This window comes from Echiichthys vipera, assembly GCF_963691815.1.
Source record: "Echiichthys vipera genome assembly, chromosome: 17".
Lineage (NCBI taxonomy): Eukaryota > Metazoa > Chordata > Actinopteri > Perciformes > Trachinidae > Echiichthys > Echiichthys vipera.
In genome coordinates, this window is record NC_139842.1 from 21,362,146 (window position 1) to 21,381,920 (window position 19,775).

General features: G+C 42.7%; 1 protein-coding gene across 1 annotated transcript; it reads left to right on the plus strand.

Moving 5' to 3' along the window:
* Positions 1-4,515: 4,515 nt before the first annotated feature.
* On the plus strand, positions 4,516-6,306 carry LOC310959829 (zinc finger MYM-type protein 1-like; the record flags this gene model as incomplete). The annotated part of the gene is made up of 1 exon (XM_083931286.1): positions 4,516-6,306. The coding sequence occupies one exon, from the start codon at positions 4,516-4,518 to the stop codon at positions 6,304-6,306; it is 1,791 nt and encodes a 596-aa protein (XP_083787412.1).
* Between the last annotated feature and the right edge of the window lie 13,469 nt (positions 6,307-19,775).

Below are 19,775 nucleotides of genomic sequence, written 5' to 3' on the forward strand. Positions count from 1 at the left end.
CTCCTCTGTGTACACATTACACAAAAAAAACACGGAAAAATACAACTTGTTTACTGTTTATTGTTTTGTTTTTTTATACCTCCTTTGTGTTTTTGTAAATTCAATTTCCTTGCGGGAGTTCATCCCAAAGGGAACAATAAAGAGAAGTCTAAGTCTAAGTTATATATATACATATTATTACATTAAGACTAAGTGTTAAGGCCTTTCGTGCTATACCTGTGTAAGTTCATCAGTTGTCATTGTGAATAGACGTTGTTTAAAGAAAAACTCGACGTTGCCATGGAAATGTTGACCTGGTTAGGTGCTACGACCAGAAATCCACCTCCAACAATATTTCAGCCGTAGAAAAAAAACAACATATAAAGTTCAGAAAATGATAATACGTTTTCTCCCCGTCGGGGAATCAAACCCCCGTCGTCGCGCGGGCACCGCGTATAGTAGACCTTATTTCTCTTATCTTTTCCCATTCATTCTCTATGGTAGTTCTTATCACTACGACTGTTGGTCACGGTTTGACTCGACAAAGGTAAGTGGGGCTCATGTTTCATAGTAGTGAATTAACGTTTTTCAGTTATATTTACCGGGAAATGTTTTTTTAACAGTCTTTTTTGTTGTTGTTGTGACAGCATCGACAGGTTGTAACTGTATTTACAGTCACCGTTAGTTGGTGTTATTTAACGTTCAGCTTTAAGTTCATCAACTGTCATTAGTTAGTTAACGTTAGTTAACGTTAGTTAACGTTATCTACGCTCTTTCATCTTCTTTTCTATTTAAAACATATGGGAACTAATGGCTCTCGTGCTTTCCTAGTCTAAGTTCATTACTGTCGTTGTGAATATTTCTGATACAGGGGAATAACAGGACCCTTTGAATGAGCAGCGTCTGTCTGTCTGTGTCTGCTGTACTGTACAGGTGCACACTTTGAATTAGCAGCGTGTATAACGTCTGTGTCTGTATCTGTCTGTCTGTCTGCTGTACTGTACAGGTGCACACTTTGAATGAGCAGCGTGTATAACGTCTGTGTCTGTATCTGTCTGTCTGTCTGCTGTACTGTACAGGTGCACACTTTGAATGAGCAGCGTGTATAACGTCTGTGTCTGTCTGTCTGTCTGTCTGCTGTACTGTACAGGTGCACACTTTGAATGAGCAGCGTCTGTCTGTCTATCTGTGTCTGCTGTACTGTACAGGTGTACACTTTGAATGAGCAGCGTCTGTCTGTCTGTCTGCTGTACTGTACAGGTGTACACTTTGATTGAGCAGCGTCTGTCTGTCTGTCTGCTGTACTGTACAGGTGCACACTTTGATTGAGCAGTGTAAATAACGTTACTACACTGTGTGTCTGTTATAAAGCTTACATGTAAGATGCAGGTCGAATTGCTCTGTAATACACAGAATACATAAATAATAATACTGTATGTGAAACACATAATTAGTTATCATCTGTCTGTCTGTCTGGTTATTGTTACCTAGTCAATACAAATGCTAAAAAATGATTATATGATTGATGATACAGTTCTCTGTTTGTGTGTATGTGTGTGTACATATATATATATATATATATATATATATATATATATATATATATAAAAATGTGCATGTTTACAATAGTGTGCATACATTTTGAATCATTACTATATATTATGCATTGTGCTTTGCTATGCACAGGAGAAAATGAAGAAGAACATCTTCAGCTTCTTTCCAGGAAAGATGACGTGTTCTTCAGAAAGGGTCCATCAGGCCATCTGCGTCAGGACCCCTCTGATGAAGCCATGAGGATGAAGACTCATCCCTCACTGCAGGACAAGTCTCCACCTCAGAGACAGGACCTAGTGTGGTCCTTCAGCGGGGCGGGGATGGGTCGGATCGACAGGAGGTGATGGGGGAGTATCTGCTTCAGTTCGGAAAATAAAAGGGGAAATCATTCAGGTGGCTTTTGCAGAACGACGTCGGCTACACCATCTACCTTATGCAAAAGGTAGAAGACGAGGAGCCTGCTGTCATTTCTGGACTATGCCAGAAGCTTCCAGGAAGTAGAGGACCTGAAGGAGTATCTGTCCTCCAGGAAGCCTGCTCCACCCGTGGCCTCAGAGGGGGACAACATGGTTGGTTTCGGACAGAGGGCCAAGGACACCTGGAGGCAGGTGTGGGAGAGCAGGGCAGATGGGTTTGCTGGCTTCATTCTGGGGGTGAAGTGTGTGAAGAACAGTAGGATGGACATGCTTCAGCAGTATATCCTGAGGCAGCAGACGGACGAGTCTTCTCCACCACCTGTCTCCACCACATCAGCTGCCTCCACAGCGACATCCACCACACTAGGTCAGTTCACAACCATGCACATACTGATTTAATGTGAACATTTAATGTACTGAACATGTTATAAATGTTATTGTTTAATCCCCTAGTGATGGAGGAGGACGAGGAGCTGGAGAGAGAGATGTTAAAGATGTCTCCGTCTAAATACAACACGGAACAAAGTAGGTGGATCTAGTTTAATACAAAGAGTTTTCTAAACTCTTACTGTACATGATAAAAGTCTTATGTCCCCTGTTCTTTCAGGGCCATCAGCAGCAGTCTCCAGATCCCCGGCTGTGCCTCCAGCAACAGGTTTTTCTCCATCACTGTGGAGGGAGGATTCTGTTTCACCAGAATCCTCCTGCTACTACCGTTCTCCGTCAACTCGTTTGTTATTTTGGCCGTGTTCTGGCCTGTTCTGATGCTTGTGTTCTTCTACTCTCCTACTAACTGAAGGAAGTAACATGTCAGCGATGAGGGTAAGTGTTTTCTTTTTTTGCATGCTTTTTCTCAGGTTGTCATTCAAGGATCTGGCATTTGAAATATCTATCTAAGATATATTATAGGTTAACATGCAACATCCTTGAAGGACAGCTGGTGTGGTTATTACAGTATATGTAGATAATGTTTCTGTGCTTTTACGTTTGAAATAAATCGCAGTTCACAGTAAACAGCAGCTGTAGTTTCAGTGTGTAGCAGCAGTTAGTGACAGAAACATTGTGAAGCAGAAACAAACTTGACGGTGTGATGACACTGACAGTGAATATGTTTGACAGCACACAGGACGAAGCCCACAGCTGCTGCGACTGTTCCCTCACCTGCTGACCCCGACGACCCCTCTGTGACTGTCGCTTCTCTCAAAGGTTATTGTGTGTTTACTTCTTAAAACCACCCTGAACGTTGTGTGATGTTATTACTGCACGTGCTCTGTGACCAAACACTGTGGCCTTTGCTCTTTAATCCCACAGCCACGGAGAAGGCCCCGCTGCCTGTCCCTCCTCAGCTGCTCGCCCTCGCCACACAGCTGGGGATAGAAGAGCAGCCACCCAGTGTGTTCAGACCAAGTATGTATCCTCTACATGTGTGTCTCACATTCATATCCCTTTTATTCTGATGAACCGAAGTCCGATTTTCAATGTGTTATACTGTCTAACACTCATGTTAAGTAATGATAACATCTGGTGTCTGTTTTTTCCAAAGCACCTGGAAAGCCAGTCTCCCAGAGTTCTTCTGTAGAGCCGGGGATAAAAGAAGCTCCATTTCTTCCTGAAGGTAGTAAATGCTTTATTAAGGAATATCTTACAGTTATTTTAATGTGTATGTCTTACACACATTTCCTGTTTTATCTCACCATCCTAGATTCATCATCAAAGAACCTTGCTCCCGAGAGACACTGTCCTGCATGAAGGTATGTATTTCTGCCAGTGGGGAACCTTCAGGGCCTTCTACGCCTTCAGAGAAGGCCTAAATAAATAAGAAATAATAATAAATTCAATAATAATAATAATGAAGTATTCAATAAAAAAAAAAAATATATATATATTTTTTATTTCTATCGCATTTAATTTAATACAATATATTAATACATTTTCTCTCATCTTTGTTCTAAAATTAAGCTTTCTGTCAAGTTCATGTCCTAAAAACCTGTTATCCAATCATAATCGTCTGTCTCTATTAAGGCCAGGTTAGCTGGCTCATTCATTGGTTAGGACTTCACGAATCCCGGGGAAGGCCAAGCTATATGTTTTGGTGTGGTGAGTGACGGGCAAATCGACCAATCACGGTTTGATTTCAAGAGGGCGGGAATTAAACAAAAGATCGAAGGCCTTCATGAAGTCCAAGCAGCGAATCTATGCAGAGTGGTGAGAGCGGTTGATTTAAATGGCGGAAGACGAGAGTGACGTTGTGGCTAGCTTGATAGCATCGCCTTTTTCAAGGCGGGCCTTCACAGAAAAACTTGAAATAATAAAAAACGGAAGACCAACTCCAGAGCTGGAATTAAAAGAAAAGGTTAAGAAAGTGGAAAGGCATTTCAAGACCGAAAATTATCAGCGGTATCCATGGATGACTGGCTGTAAGGAAACAAACAGGCTGTACTGCTGGAGTTGTTTACTTTTTACAACTGACAAGTCATCCACCTGGGTCAGCGGCGGATTTGTCAGCCTTACAAATCTGACAAAGTCAGCCCATCGACATCAAGATTCTGCGGCACACCTGCAAGCGATGGTCAATTTGAAAACTTTTGGGGACACAAGAATTGATCTTCAGCTAGATGAGCAGCGCCGGAATCATACAACGGCCCACAACAACAAGGTCAGGCAGAACAGAGAAATCCTGAAACGTCTCATCAATGTCGTCACATTTCTTGGAAAGCAAGAGCTGGCATTTCGAGGACATGATGAGAGTAAAGATTCTGAAAACAAGGGGAACTACTTGGAGCTTCTGGAGTTTTTGGCGGGGTATGACAGCCCTCTGCGCTGTCATCTGGATTCGGCCACTGTTTTCATCGGCACCTCCAGCAAAATTCAGAATGACCTGATTCAATCGGTGGCAGATGTAATGACCGAAGCAATGAGGGAGGAGGTGAGGAACACGCCTTTTGTCTCCGTTATGGTAGACGAGACAACTGACGTAAGTAACTCTGCTCAGATGTCATATGTCTTGCGTTACACCACTGACGGGGGTGTCAAGGAGCGCTTTTTCCAGTTTGGTGATGTCAGTGGTGATAAGCGCGCAGAGGCCATAGCTCGTCAAGTTTTGGAGTTTCTGGAGGACTGTGCCTGCACCAATAAAGTAATTGCCCAGTTTTACGATGGAGCTGCAGTCATGGCCTCTGGACTGAATGGGGTGCAAGCTAAAATAAAGGAAAAAATTCCACAAGCTCTCTTTGTTAACTGTTATGCGCACTCTCTGAACCTCGTCATGTCTCAAAGTGCTGCCAAAATCAAAGAGTGCAAAATTTTTTTCTCCCACCTAAGTGGCCTCGCAGCCTTCTTTACAAGGTCAGCCAAACGCACGAAACTCCTGGATGAAATATGCCAGCGAAGACTGCCCAGAGTGACTCCAACACGGTGGAACTTCTCATCACGTTTGGTTTGCACTGTGTATGAGCGGAGAGAAGAACTCTTGGAGCTCTTTGAATTCATTGTTGACAACCACAATGATTTTGATGCTGATGCTGTACACAGCGCTGATGGATACACTGCACTGCTGACGGACTTCGAGTTCTGCTTTCTCCTCGCCACATTCAACTCCGTGTTTGCCTACTCCGACGTGCTCTTTGGGATCTTGCAGAATAAGGAGTGTGACATGCAGTTCTGTTTGTCCAGCATCGAGGACTTTTGCAGCACCACAGAGAGAGAAAAGGCAAAATTTGACTCCATCTATGAGGACACTGTGCGCGAAGTCGGGGTTCCCAGCGGGCGCAGGGCACGGAGAGTCGGAGATGTGAGCGCAGCGTACCAGCGGCTGCACAGTGAAATCCTGGACAACATCCTCACTCAGCTGAGGAACAGGTTCAAGGATCATGAAAAACTCATGTTCCTTGCCCTTCTGGACCCCAAGAAGTTTACCTCACACAGAGAAAACTTCCCCAGCTCTGAGTTCCAGAGCCTCACGGAAAGCTACGGGCTGCATTTTGACCTCCCCAGGCTCAAGACTGAACTGACGGTCATGTACAACATGGCAAACTTTGAGGCAAGGAGCCCAGCAGACCTGCTGCACTTTCTGACTCTTAAAGAGCTGACTGAGAGCATGCCGCAGCTGTATCACCTCACCTGCCTGGTGCTGACCATCCCCGTGTCCACCTCCTCCGTGGAGCGGTCTTTCTCGGCTCTGAAGCGCATCAAGACGCACGCTAGGAACAGTACTGGACAGGACCGCCTGGGAGCTTTGGCACTGATGTCCATAGAGAAAGGACTTCTTTTGGAGCTCAAATCAAAGGACAAACTTTATGACGCCGCCATCGCCCACTTCACAAAGAGAGACCGACGAATGGACTTCGTGTTTATTTAAGGTAGGCCTCTGTTATAATACACCTTGATTATTATTTCAAGGGGTTAAGATTACTGGCCAAGTGGACATTTGGGAATTTGTATTTATTGCGGAGGTTGTCCCAGCGCAAATTGCCTTGAATTCAGTATGTGATCAATCAATCAATCAATCAATCAATCAATGTATCAAACGTATCATAAGTGTGTGGTTGGATTTTTCAGAGGGTTTTTATTCTCTTCATGTTCACTTGTCTGTCCCTTTCCCTGTGGAGAATTAAGGAGGTATAGTAGTAAAAATTGTGACTTCAATTTATTTGACATCGGTATTCATTGCGCTATGCGTAATTGCGCATGGAGAGGCATTTGCACTTCATTGCAACTTTAAAAAATAGTCTTTGTATTACAAGCTTTGTGTAACTTTTGAAATTGTATTGTAGATTGATAATGCCAATGAATTTATGTGTGAATGATTTGTCATGCGCCGTGATTTCATAGCGCTGTCCAAGGTGATGAAATGAGCCTCTGTGTCCGCAGCGTCACGGGGTGACATTCTGGGTGACCTTTTATATTTCCAGATTTTCCGAAGTTAATGTTGAGAATGTTTCTTGTTGCGGAGAATGTTATTGGCGTTATGGTCTATTTGTTTACATCCTTGTCATCGTTAATTAAATTTGCACTTGTTAAACCCTTTTAATTCGTTGTACTGTTGCTTTTTTCCGCGATGATTTTTTTTCTTCTCTGCGGTGAGGTGAAGGCCCAGCTGTAGTGCTCACGGTTCGCCACTGATTTCTGCCACACGGTTGTCATTAATACAGAGCTCTCTTGCCTTTTTTTCCTACCGTGTATGCACCGTAGTGTTTGATTATGTTTTTCAGCTCTGCCATGTCCAGCACCTCCTGTCCCTGCAGCCTCTGTCCCAGGCTATGATCAGGACGTTGCACACTGGAACTGCTCCCAACAGCAGAGACTTTGGATGAAGACTGAGATGGAGATGTTGGGGCTGTGGCCGGGGTCACGTCCAATACGTCACCAGCCACTGAAGCAGAGCCCACACAGCCACCACATTCATGCCAGCTTCCCCGGAGTGCCGCGGAAATACATCTACTGCCCCACCAGAGTGTTCTCCCTGTTCCAACCACAGGGCATAGAGAAGGAGATGACCTGGACAGACTTCAATTATGAGGCTGAGAGGGACCGATGGGTCGCAGAGAAGTGACTGCATACCCCAGATATACCCTCAGACACACACACACACACACACACAAACGCACACACAAACAGACACACACACACAAACACACACACACACACACACAGACACACACACACACACACACACACACACACACACACACACACACACACACACACACACACACTGTACATGGCTGTTGCTACATGTTCACAAAACATAGATTTTTTTTATTTTATAAATGAAAAATGAAGATGCTGAAATTAATTTATATGTTGTTATAAAGTAAAGATAAGTAGTGATTTTATATTATAACTTTTCATTTATTTTAAAAATACTACTGATTATAGAGAAATGGTGGGACTAAAGAAATTGTACTTCTTTAATTTAATTTTTTCTTCATTTTTTGTTTTCTTGACATGGTGAGATCATATTGCTTTATTATTATTATTTTTAGAATAATTTGTATGCTTTTGTTTTCTGTTACTTAATAACATTGTATATATGTATGAATGCACAAATATCTGCTGTATTTAATATGTGATCTCTTAATCTGCTGTTTATTTGTTTTATTCATGCGTTTTTAAGCATGTCAGTTTAGTTTTTGTGTGTTTTAGAATTTAGCTGTTTTTCAATAAAATATTTCATATAAAGCATCACAGTGGCTGTCTTTACTTGGTAGGGGAAGAAATAGTCATAAAGAAATGTTTTTATTAAATATTATAATCTATTACTGTGTTTACTTTATGGGTGAAGTAATAGTGATAAAAAATAAATGAATTAAATATTATAATCATTAATGTGCTCAGCTGTATGCTTACGCATCAACACAATATATGAATGAAACCTTAGTATGATACTAACATCATTTTGGAAATGATTAATTATTTAAAGGCTGTTCTTTATGTAAAACACTTTGTCTAGTGTTTAATCTATTATTTTTCATTGCTATTATTATTAAGTTCAATTCAAGTAATGTTATTATCACTGCTACTTTAGTTCAATTCATTTTTTACCAGCAGCAGCATGGAAAAGTTGCAATATTGTCCATTGTTTAAATAATATGGATTTATCAGCCTAAACAATTCTTTCTACATGATTTGTGCAAACAAATTGTGATTAGTTTAACGTTAAACGTCTGAATCTGATAGTTTTGTGTTATGAACACATGCTGTAGTTTAATACTGTGGGTCATATATGAGATTAACTGGTTGGCTCTTGCCGGGATCCAATCCGTAACTTTCTCGCAGGGCCTCTCTTGAAGGAAAAGTCCTCTATACCTATACGCGGGTGGCCTCTTCCGCGTGACAGGCTGAGATACTGTCCACTATACTAACGAGGACCGGCGTAAACTGGTCTGGCACAGCAACGGGTGGCCCACTCTCTTCCACACAAAAGGTCCCCGGTTTGAAACCGGGCGGAAGCACATTGTTTTCTTTGTATTCACTTAACACAATTCAAATCTGCTAAGTTGAATTCTCAGGACACTGAGAGCACAATTTCAAATACTTTAGCTCTCCCAAAGTCTTGTACTCCTTTGTTTGGGGTAGTAACTTACTTCCCACTCATGGGGAGCAATCCTGCGCCCAATGGATGAGAACCACGGCCCCAGAGGTGCTGACTCTCATCTCCACAGCTTCACACTCGAATGCAACCTGCCCCAGTGTGTGCCGAAGGTCATTGTCTGAAGAAACTAACAAAACCACATCATCTGCATAGTGTTATTCTCAGTCATCTGGATAATAAGCAGCACTCTTTGACATATGCTATATCTCTGAGATAGTTGAACTCCTTCCCTTGGCTCAAAAAATCTGACTTAGAGTAGGGTATCATTTGGATTTTAACGATTCAAAATGTCATTCTAATTCCTATTTTGTTCATCAATTACAGTTCTTCACTGTTCTTGATTCCAATTCTTTGAGGGGTCGGGTTAAAACAGGTCACATGTTTATTTCGCAATTTTTCAGACATTGCTTCAAGAGAGATGTAACTACGTCTGTCAAAGTATTTGTAAAGAGCAGAGAATTCTGAACACCCAGACCAGCCACTCTCCCACCCTGACTGCAACTTGAGATGTGTTGGTCGGATTCAGGGAGGCCTCAAAGTGCCCTTTCCACTGCTTGACCATATCCCCAGAGAGTTTCAGCAGTTCGCCTACCCTGCGGTACACAGCCTGAGCCAAGGCCAACAGGGTGATAAGATGGATAGAAAGAGCACTGTTGGTAAGGACTTTACTCATGCATATTTTCAAAAAATTGCTATTTGAGCCTTTTTTTGTTACTTCCTGGATGGTTAGGTATGTGAAAATAATATCACCGTTAAGCTGTGATAATACTAGACGTCCAAAGTCTTGTCCGACACGGCATCAAGAGAGATGTTTATATGTCTGTCACATTATCTGTCAAGAGAAGAAAATTCGAAGGACCAGGAACTCTGCCACCCTGACCGCATGAGCATTTCCAAATCTATTCCAGATGGTGGCGGTCAATGTGTTTGCAGTCTTTGCATTACTTTTAAGATGGCAGATTTCTTCCTTTAGCAACTTCTTCTTGGTAAACTAGCTTGAGATGCAGGTGTATTTAATACCTACCGGAACCCAAATGTGGAACCATTGGAGTCGCATGCGCAGTCGGTGCTCAGTGGCTAAAGGACTCCCCGTCGGGGAATCGGACCCCGGTCTTCCGCGTGACAGGCGGAGATACTGTCCACTATACTAACGAGGACTGGCGCAAACTGGTCTGGCACGGCAACGCGTGGCCCGCTCTCTTCCACACAAAAGGTCCCCGGTTTGAAACCGAGTGGAAGCACATTGTTTTCTTTGCATTCACTTAACACAATTCAAATCTGCTAAGTTGAATTCTATGGACACTGAGAGCACAATTTCAAATACTGTAGCTCTCCCAAAGTCTTGTACTCCTTTGTTTGGGGTAGTAACTTACTTCCCACTCATGGGGAGCAATCCTGCGCCCAATGGATGAGAACCACAGCCCCAGAGGTGCTGACTCTCATCTCCACAGCTTCACACTCGAATGCAACCTGCCCCAGTGTGTGCCGAAGGTCATTGTCTGAAGAAACTAACAGAACCACATCATCTGCATAGTGTTATTCTCAGTCATCTGGATAATAAGCAGCACTCTTTGACATATGCTATATCTCTGAGATAGTTGAACTCCTTCCCTTGGCTCAAAAAATCTGACTTAGAGTAGGGTATCTGGTGGATTTGTTTAGGATTCAAAATGTCATTCTAATTCCTATGTTGTTCATCAATTGCAGTTCTTAACTGTTCTTGATTCCAATTCTTTGTGGGGTCGGGTTAAAACAGGTCACATGTTTATTTCGCAATTTTTCAGACATTGCTTCAAGAGAGATGTAACTACGTCTGTCAAAGTATTTGTAAAGAGCAGAGAATTCTGAACACCCAGACCAGCCACTCTCCCACCCTGACTGCAACTTGAGATGTGTTGGTCGGATTCAGGGAGGCCTCAAAGTGCCCTTTCCACTGCTTGACCATATCCCCAGAGAGTTTCAGCAGTTCGCCTACCCTGCGGTACACAGCCTGAGCCAAGGCCAACAGGGTGATAAGATGGATAGAAAGAGCACTGTTGGTAAGGACTTTACTCATGCATATTTTCAAAAAATTGCTATTTGAGCCTTTTTTTGTTACTTCCTGGATGGTTAGGTATGTGAAAATATTATCACCGTTAAGCTGTGATAATACTAGACGTCCAAAGTCTTCTCCGACATGGCTTCAAGAGATATGTTAATATGTCTGTCACATTATCTGTCAAGAGAAGAAAATTCGAAGGACCAGGAACTCTGCCACCCTGACCGCATGAGCATTTCCAAATCTATTTCAGATGGTGGCGGTCGATGTGTTTGCAGTCTTTGCATTACTTTTAAGATGGCAGATTTCTTCCTTTAGCAACTTCTTCTTGGTAAACTAGCTTGAGATGCAGGTGTATTTAATACCTACCGGAACCCGCATGTGGAACCATTGGAGTCGCATGCGCAGCCGGTGCTCAGTGGCTAAAGGACTCCCCGTTGGGGAATCGGACCCCGGTGTTCCGCGTGACAGGCGGAGATACTGTCCACTATACTAACGAGGACTGGCGCAAACTGGTCTGGCACGGCAACGTGTGGCCCGCTCTCTTCCACACAAAAGGTCCTCGGTTTGAAACAGAGTGGAAGCACATTGTTTTCTTTGCATTCACTTAACACAATTCAAATCTGCTAAGTTGACTTCTATGGACACTGAGAGCACAATTTCAAATACTGTAGCTCTCCCAAAGTCTTGTACTCCTTTGTTTGGGGTAGTAACTTACTTCCCACTCATGGGGAGCAATCCTGCGCCCAATGGATGAGAACCACGGCCCCAGAGGTGCTGACTCTCATCTCCACAGCTTCACACTCGAATGCAACCTGCCCCAGTGTGTGCCGAAGGTCATTGTCTGAAGAAACTAACAGAACCACATCATCTGCATAGTGTTATTCTCAGTCATCTGGATAATAAGCAGCACTCTTTGACATATGCTATATCTCTGAGATAGTTGAACTCCTTCCCTTGGCTCAAAAAATCTGACTTAGAGTAGGGTATCATTTGGATTTTAACGATTCAAAATGTCATTCTAATTCCTATTTTGTTCATCAATTACAGTTCTTCACTGTTCTTGATTCCAATTCTTTGAGGGGTCGGGTTAAAACAGGTCACATGTTTTTATTTTGCAATTTTTCAGACATTGCTTCAAGAGAGATGTAACTACGTCTGTCAAAGTATTTGTAAAGAGCAGAGAATTCTGAACACCCTGACCAGCCACTCTCCCACCCTGACTGCAACTTGAGATGTGTTGGTCGGATTCAGGGAGGCCTCAAAGTGCCCTTTCCACTGCTTGACCATATCCCCAGAGAGTTTCAGCAGTTCGCCTACCCTGCGGTACACAGCCTGAGCCAAGGCCAACAGGGTGATAAGATGGATAGAAAGAGCACTGTTGGTAAGGACTTTACTCATGCATATTTTCAAAAAATTGCTAATTGAGCCTTTTTTTGTTACTTCCTGGATAGTTAGGTATGTGAAAATATTATCACCGTTAAGCTGTGATAATACTAGACGTCCAAAGTCTTGTCCGACATGGCTTCAAGAGAGATGTTAATATGCCTGTCACATTATCTGTCAAGAGAAGAAAATTCGAAGGACCAGGAACTCTGCAACCCTGACCGCATGAGCACTTCCAAATCTATTTCAGATGGTGGCGGTCGATGTGTTTGCAGTCTTTGCATTACTTTTAAGATGGCAGATTTCTTGCTTTAGCAACTTCTTCTTGGTAAACTAGCTTGAGATGCAGGTGTATTTAATACCTACCGGAACCCGCATGTGGAACCATTGGAGTCGCATGCGCAGACGGTGCTCAGTGGCTAAAGGACTCCCCGTCGGGGAATCGGACCCCGGTCTTCCGCGTGACAGGCGGAGATACTGTCCACTATACTAACGAGGACTGGCGCAAACTGGTCTGGCACGGCAACGCGTGGCCCGCTCTCTTCCACACAAAAGGTCCCCGGTTTGAAACCGAGTGGAAGCACATAGTTTTCTTTGCATTCACTTAACACAATTCAAATCTGCTAAGTTGAATTCTATGGACACTGAGAGCACAATTTCAAATACTGTAGCTCTCCCAAAGTCTTGTACTCCTTTGTTTGGGGTAGTAACTTACTTCCCACTCATGGGGAGCAATCCTGCGCCCAATGGATGAGATCCACGACCCCAGAGGTGCTGACTCTCATCTCCACAGCTTCACACTCGAATGCAACCTGCCCCAGTGTGTGCTGAAGGTCATTGTCTGAAGAAACTAACAGAACCACATCATCTGCATAGTGTTATTCTCAGTCATCTGGATAATAAGCAGCACTCTTTGACATATGCTATATCTCTGAGATAGTTGAACTCCTTCCCTTGGCTCAAAAAATCTGACTTAGAGTAGGGTATCATTTGGATTTTAACGATTCAAAATGTCATTCTAATTCCTATGTTGTTCATCAATTACAGTTCTTAACTGTTCTTGATTCCAATTCTTTGAGGGGTCGGGTTAAAACAGGTCACATGTTTTTATTTTGCAATTTTTCAGACATTGCTTCAAGAGAGATGTAACTACGTCTGTCAAAGTATTTGTAAAGAGCAGAGAATTCTGAACACCCTGACCAGCCACTCTCCCACCCTGACTGCAACTTGAGATGTGTTGGTCGGATTCAGGGAGGCCTCAAAGTGCCCTTTCCACTGCTTGACCATATCCCCAGAGAGTTTCAGCAGTTCGCCTACCCTGCGGTACACAGCCTGAGCCAAGGCCAACAGGGTGATAAGATGGATAGAAAGAGCACTGTTGGTAAGGACTTTACTCATGCATATTTTCAAAAAATTGCTATTTGAGCCTTTTTTTGTTACTTCCTGGATAGTTAGGTATGTGAAAATATTATCACCGTTAAGCTGTGATAATACTAGACGTCCAAAGTCTTGTCCGACATGGCTTCAAGAGAGATGTTAATATGCCTGTCACATTATCTGTCAAGAGAAGAAAATTCGAAGGACCAGGAACTCTGCAACCCTGACCGCATGAGCACTTCCAAATCTATTTCAGATGGTGGCGGTCGATGTGTTTGCAGTCTTTGCATTACTTTTAAGATGGCAGATTTCTTCCCTTAGCAACTTCTTCTTGGTAAACTAGCTTGAGATGCAGGTGTATTTAATACCTACCGGAACCCGCATGTGGAACCATTGGAGTCCCATGCGCAGGCGGTGCTCAGTGGCTAAAGGACTCCCCGTCGGGGAATCGGACCCCGGTCTTCCGCGTGACAGGCGGAGATACTGTCCACTATACTAACGAGGACTGGCGCAAACTGGTCTGGCACGGTAACGCGTGGCCCGCTCTCTTCCACACAAAAGGTCCCCGGTTTGAAACCGAGTGGAAGCACATTGTTTTCTTTGCATTCACTTAACACAATTCAAATCTGCTAAGTTGAATTCTATGGACACTGAGAGCACAATTTCAAATACTGTAGCTCTCCCAAAGTCTTGTACTCCTTTGTTTGGGGTAGTAACTTACTTCCCACTCATGGGGAGCAATCCGGCGCCCAATGGATGAGAACCACGGCCCCAGAGGTGCTGACTCTCATCTCCACAGCTTCACACTCGAATTCAACCTGCCCCAGTGTGTGCCGAAGGTCATTGTCTGAAGAAACTAACAGAACCACATCATCTGCATAGTGTTATTCTCAGTCATCTGGATAATAAGCAGCACTCTTTGACATATGCTATATCTCTGAGATAGTTGAACTCCTTCCCTTGGCTCAAAAAATCTGACTTAGAGTAGGGTATCTGGTGGATTTGTTTACGATTCAAAATGTCATTCTAATTCCTATTTTGTTCATCAATTGCAGTTCTTAACTGTTCTTGATTCCAATTCTTTGAGGGGTCGGGTTAAAACAGGTCACATGTTTATTTCGCAATTTTTCAGACATTGCTTCAAGAGAGATGTAACTACGTCTGTCAAAGTATTTGTAAAGAGCAGAGAATTCTGAACACCCAGACCAGCCACTCTCCCACCCTGACTGCAACTTGAGATGTGTTGGTCGGATTCAGGGAGGCCTCAAAGTGCCCTTTCCACTGCTTGACCATATCCCCAGAGAGTTTCAGCAGTTCGCCTACTCTGCGGTACACAGCCTGAGCCAAGGCCAACAGGGTGATAAGATGGATAGAAAGAGCACTGTTGGTAAGGACTTTACTCATGCATATTTTCAAAAAATTGCTATTTGAGCCTTTTTCTGTTACTTCCTGGATATTTAGGTATGTGAAAATATTATCACCGTTAAGCTGTGATAATACTAGACGTCCAAAGTCTTGTCCGACATGGCTTCAAGAGAGATGTTAATATGCCTGTCACATTATCTGTCAAGAACAGAAACTCTGCCTACCTGACAGCATGAGCACTTCCAGATGGTGGCGGTCGGTGTGTTTGCAGTCTTTGCATTACTTTTAAGATGGCAGATTTCTTCCTTTAGCAACTTCTTCTTGGTAAACTAGCTTGAGATGAAGGTGTACTTAATACCTACCGGAACCCGCATGTGGCACAATTGGAGTCGCATGCGCAGTCGGTGCTCAGATGGTAGTTCTTATCACTACGACTGCAATATATTTTTGGCCACAAGCGTGATTGAGGGGGCGCTGTTTCCCCCTTTGGGAACAGTCAGGAGTGTGATTTCTTTCAGACGGAGCAGCAGCAGAAACACAATCAGTGCTCGGAGTTTTTGCATAAACACGGACTTTTATCACAAACTAAACTGTTAGTGACGGTTTGACTCCACAAAGGTAAGTGGGGCTCATGTTTCATAGTAGTGAATTAACGTTTTTCAGTAATATTTACCGGGAAATGTTTTTTTAACAGTCTTTTTTGTTGTTGTTGTGACAGCATCGACAGGTTGTAACTGTATTTACAGTCACCGTTAGTTGGTGTTATTTAACGTTCAGCTTTAAGTTCATCAATTGTCATTAGTTAGTTAATGTTAGTTAACGTTATCTACGCTCTTTCATCGTCTTTTCTATTTTAAACATATGGGAACTAATGGCTCTCGTGCTTTCCTAGTCTAAGTTCATTACTGTCGTTGTGAATATTTCTGATACAGGGGAATAACAGGACACTTTGAATGAGCAGCGTCTGTCTGTCTGTCTGCTGTACTGTACAGGTGCACACTTTGAATTAGCAGCGTGTATAACGTCTGTGTCTGTATCTGTCTGTCTGTCTGCTGTACTGTACAGGTGTACACTTTGAATGAGCAGCGTCTGTCTGTCTGTCTGCTGTACTGTACAGGTGTACACTTTGATTGAGCAGTGTAAATAACGTTACTACACTGTGTGTCTGTTATAAAGCTTACATGTAAGATGCAGGTCGAATTGCTCTGTAATACACAGAATACATAAATAATAATACTGTATGTGAAACACATAATTAGTTATCATCTGTCTGTCTGTCTGGTTATTGTTACCTAGTCAATACACATGCTAAATACTGATTATAAGATTGATGATACAGTTCTCTGTTTGTGTGTATGTGTGTGTACATATATATATATATATATATATATATATATATATATATATATATATATATATATATATATATATATATATATATATATATAAATGTGCATGTTTACAATAGTGTGCATACATTTTGAATCATTACTATATAATATGCATTGTGCTTTGCTATGCACAGGAGAAAATGAAGAAGAACATCTTCAGCTTCTTTCCAGGAAAGATGACGGTGTCCTTCAGAAAGGGTCCATCAGGCCATCTGCGTCAGGACCCCTCTGATGAAGCCATGAGGATGAAGACTCATCCCTCACTGCAGGACAAGTCTCCACCTCAGAGACAGGGCCTAGTGTGGTCCTTCAGCGGGGGGGGGATGTGTCGGGCCGACAGGAGGTGATGGGGGAGTATCTGCTTCAGTTCAGAAAATACAAGGGGAAATCATTCAGGTGGCTTTTGCAGAACGACGTCGGCTACACCATCTACCTTATGCAAAAGGTAGAAGACGATTTATGTCATAAATGTTATTGTTCAATCCCCTAGTGATGGAGGAGGATGAGGAGCTGGATAGAGAGATGTTAGAGATGTCTCAATCTAAATACAACACGGAACCAAGTAGGTGGATCTAGTTTAACACAAAGAGTTTTCTAAAGTCTTACTGTACATGATAAAAGTCTTATGTCCCCTGTGCTTTCAGGGCCATCAGCAGCAGTCTCCAGATCCCCGGCTGTGTCTCCAGCAACAGGTTTTTCTCCAGTCCTGCTACTACCGTTCTCCGTCAACTCGTTTGTTATTTTGGCCGTGTTCTGGCCTGTTCTGATGCTTGTGTTCTTTTACTCTCCTACTAACTGAAGGAAGTAACCTATCAGCGATGAGGGTAAGTGTTTTCTTTATTCGCATGCTTTTTCTCAGGTTGTCATTCAAGGATCTGGCATGTGAAATATCTATCTAAGATATATTATAGGTTAACATGCAACATCCTTGACGGACAGCTGGTTTGATTGTTAAAGTATATGTTGATAATGTTTCTGTGCTTTACCTGTTTCCTCAAAAACAGTTTTATGTTTAAAATAAATCGCAGTTCACAGTAAACAGCAGCTGTAGTTTCAGTGTGTAGCAGCAGTTAGTGACAGAAACATTGTGAAGCAGAAACAAACTTGACGGTGTGATGACACTGACAGTGAATATGTTTGACAGCACACAGGACGAAGCCCACAGCTGCTGCGACTGTTCCCTCACCTGCTGACCCCGACGACCCCTCTGTGACTGTCGCTTCTCTCAAAGGTTATTGTGTGTTTACTTCTTAAAACCACCCTGAACGTTGTGTGATGTTATTACTGCACGTGCTCTTTGACCAAACACTGTGGCCTTTGCTCTTTAATCCCACAGCCATGGAGAAGGCCCCGCTGCCTGTCCCTCTTCAGCTGCTCGCCCTCGCCACACAGCTGGGGATAGAAGAGCAGCCACCCAGTGTGTTCAGACCAAGAATGTATCCTCTACATGAGTGTCTCACATTCATATCCCTTTTATTCTGATGAACCGAAGTCCGATTTTCAATGCGTTATACTGTCTAACACTCATGTGAAGTAATGATAACATCTGGTGTCTGTTTTTTCCAAAGCACCTGGAAAGCCAGTCTCCCAGAGTTCTTCTGTAGAGCCGGGGATAAAAGAAGCTCCATTTCTTCCTGAAGGTAGTAAATGCTTTATTAAGGAATATCTTACAGTTATTTTAATGTGTATGTCTTACACACGTTTCCTGTTGTAGGAAAGTAAGCCTACTTTTATTATGGCTAAACTATATCAGTTGCTGAATTAATTATGAATTAACTCGACTCGTAAATTAAGGATTTATTTTAGGATTTATTTTACCTCGGAGTAGGGCACCACACCAAATTAAGACAGGATGTTTAATAAACTTTGGTGAAGGTTTAATACCTGTTAGCATTTAAATTAATTGATTGTTAAATTTTATCAGTCTTGTCTTGAACGCGTTAATTCGTACCACAGCCTTTATCTGTGACCAAACCTTCTGTACAGAACGGAAGACTCTCACAACGACGTAAAGTTATAAACATTTATTTGACTACATAATAAGGAGAATACAGGATAGTGCAACACTGAATAGACAAATGAAAAGGGTTAAATGTGGATATAAAAAGCTTGAGACCAGAGTGATTCAGACCTACGGGCTGGTTTATAATATTACTGGCGGACTGAAACTGGCTCTAATTAGCCTGTCAACAGAACTCGGATCAGAATTCTTCGTTAAACCAACGTTTAACCAAGAGTTGCCGACCTTACTTTGCCGTTGATATTACAGTCGCCCTCGCGTCTTACAGTACCGATGCAGGTTCGTAGGTCCGAGTCTCTGTGTTTGGAGGACCTGGGTTCTGGGGTTCTGTAGACTGGGTCAGCTGCGCAGTTGGATCAGCGGGCTTATCTGCTCCCGTCCCGGCTTGGATACAGCTCTTCAGGTGGCTTGCCTCTGGAGGTTGTTTGTGGGTTGACAAAAATTCTGACCGGTTCTGAACTAGAGTTTGATGCAATTTGTAGACTGGACAAAAGGGAAAAAACGGCACGAGGGGTTTTACTATACTTAGAAAAAATTAAAACGTGTCGTAGAAACTTAGAAAGTTGCGCGCGGTAAAAATAGATTAATATGCGAAAAAGTAACTTCTCTTGCTAACTTTGGGTTAACAAGGTTAAACAAAAGAAACAACGGAGACAGAATGCGGGAATCGAGAAGGGGGTCAGAAGAAAGAAGTGCAGGAGGTGAAGTAAAAGAGGGGATCAGAGGTGCGAAGAGGTGCAGAGATGCAGAAGAGAGTTGCAGAGTGAGAGACAGCAGTCTCTTTCTTTTCTACTGAGAAAAAAAAGGCGGGGTCTTGGCATAACCCCCACCATTATTAAGCTTTCTGATATCCAATTTAACCAAAATCTTTAGGCAGACAGCTCAACAGAAACAGATACTGAGTGAGGGGCGTATTATTAAAACACCAAATATTTTAGGAATTAGACAGAGACTTTGCACTTCTAAAACCACATAAACATAATCACAACAAGACACAAATAATGCATATACTGTTATACACTTGCAAGAATGTCTTTGAACAGCCAGTTGCGATGAAACATCTACTTTAACTGTTTTCCAAACTTTTACACAAAGTTCTGTTGTTTAGATTTTATTACTGAAAGTCCCTCTGTCTCCCAACAGAGTTCTGTTTTTT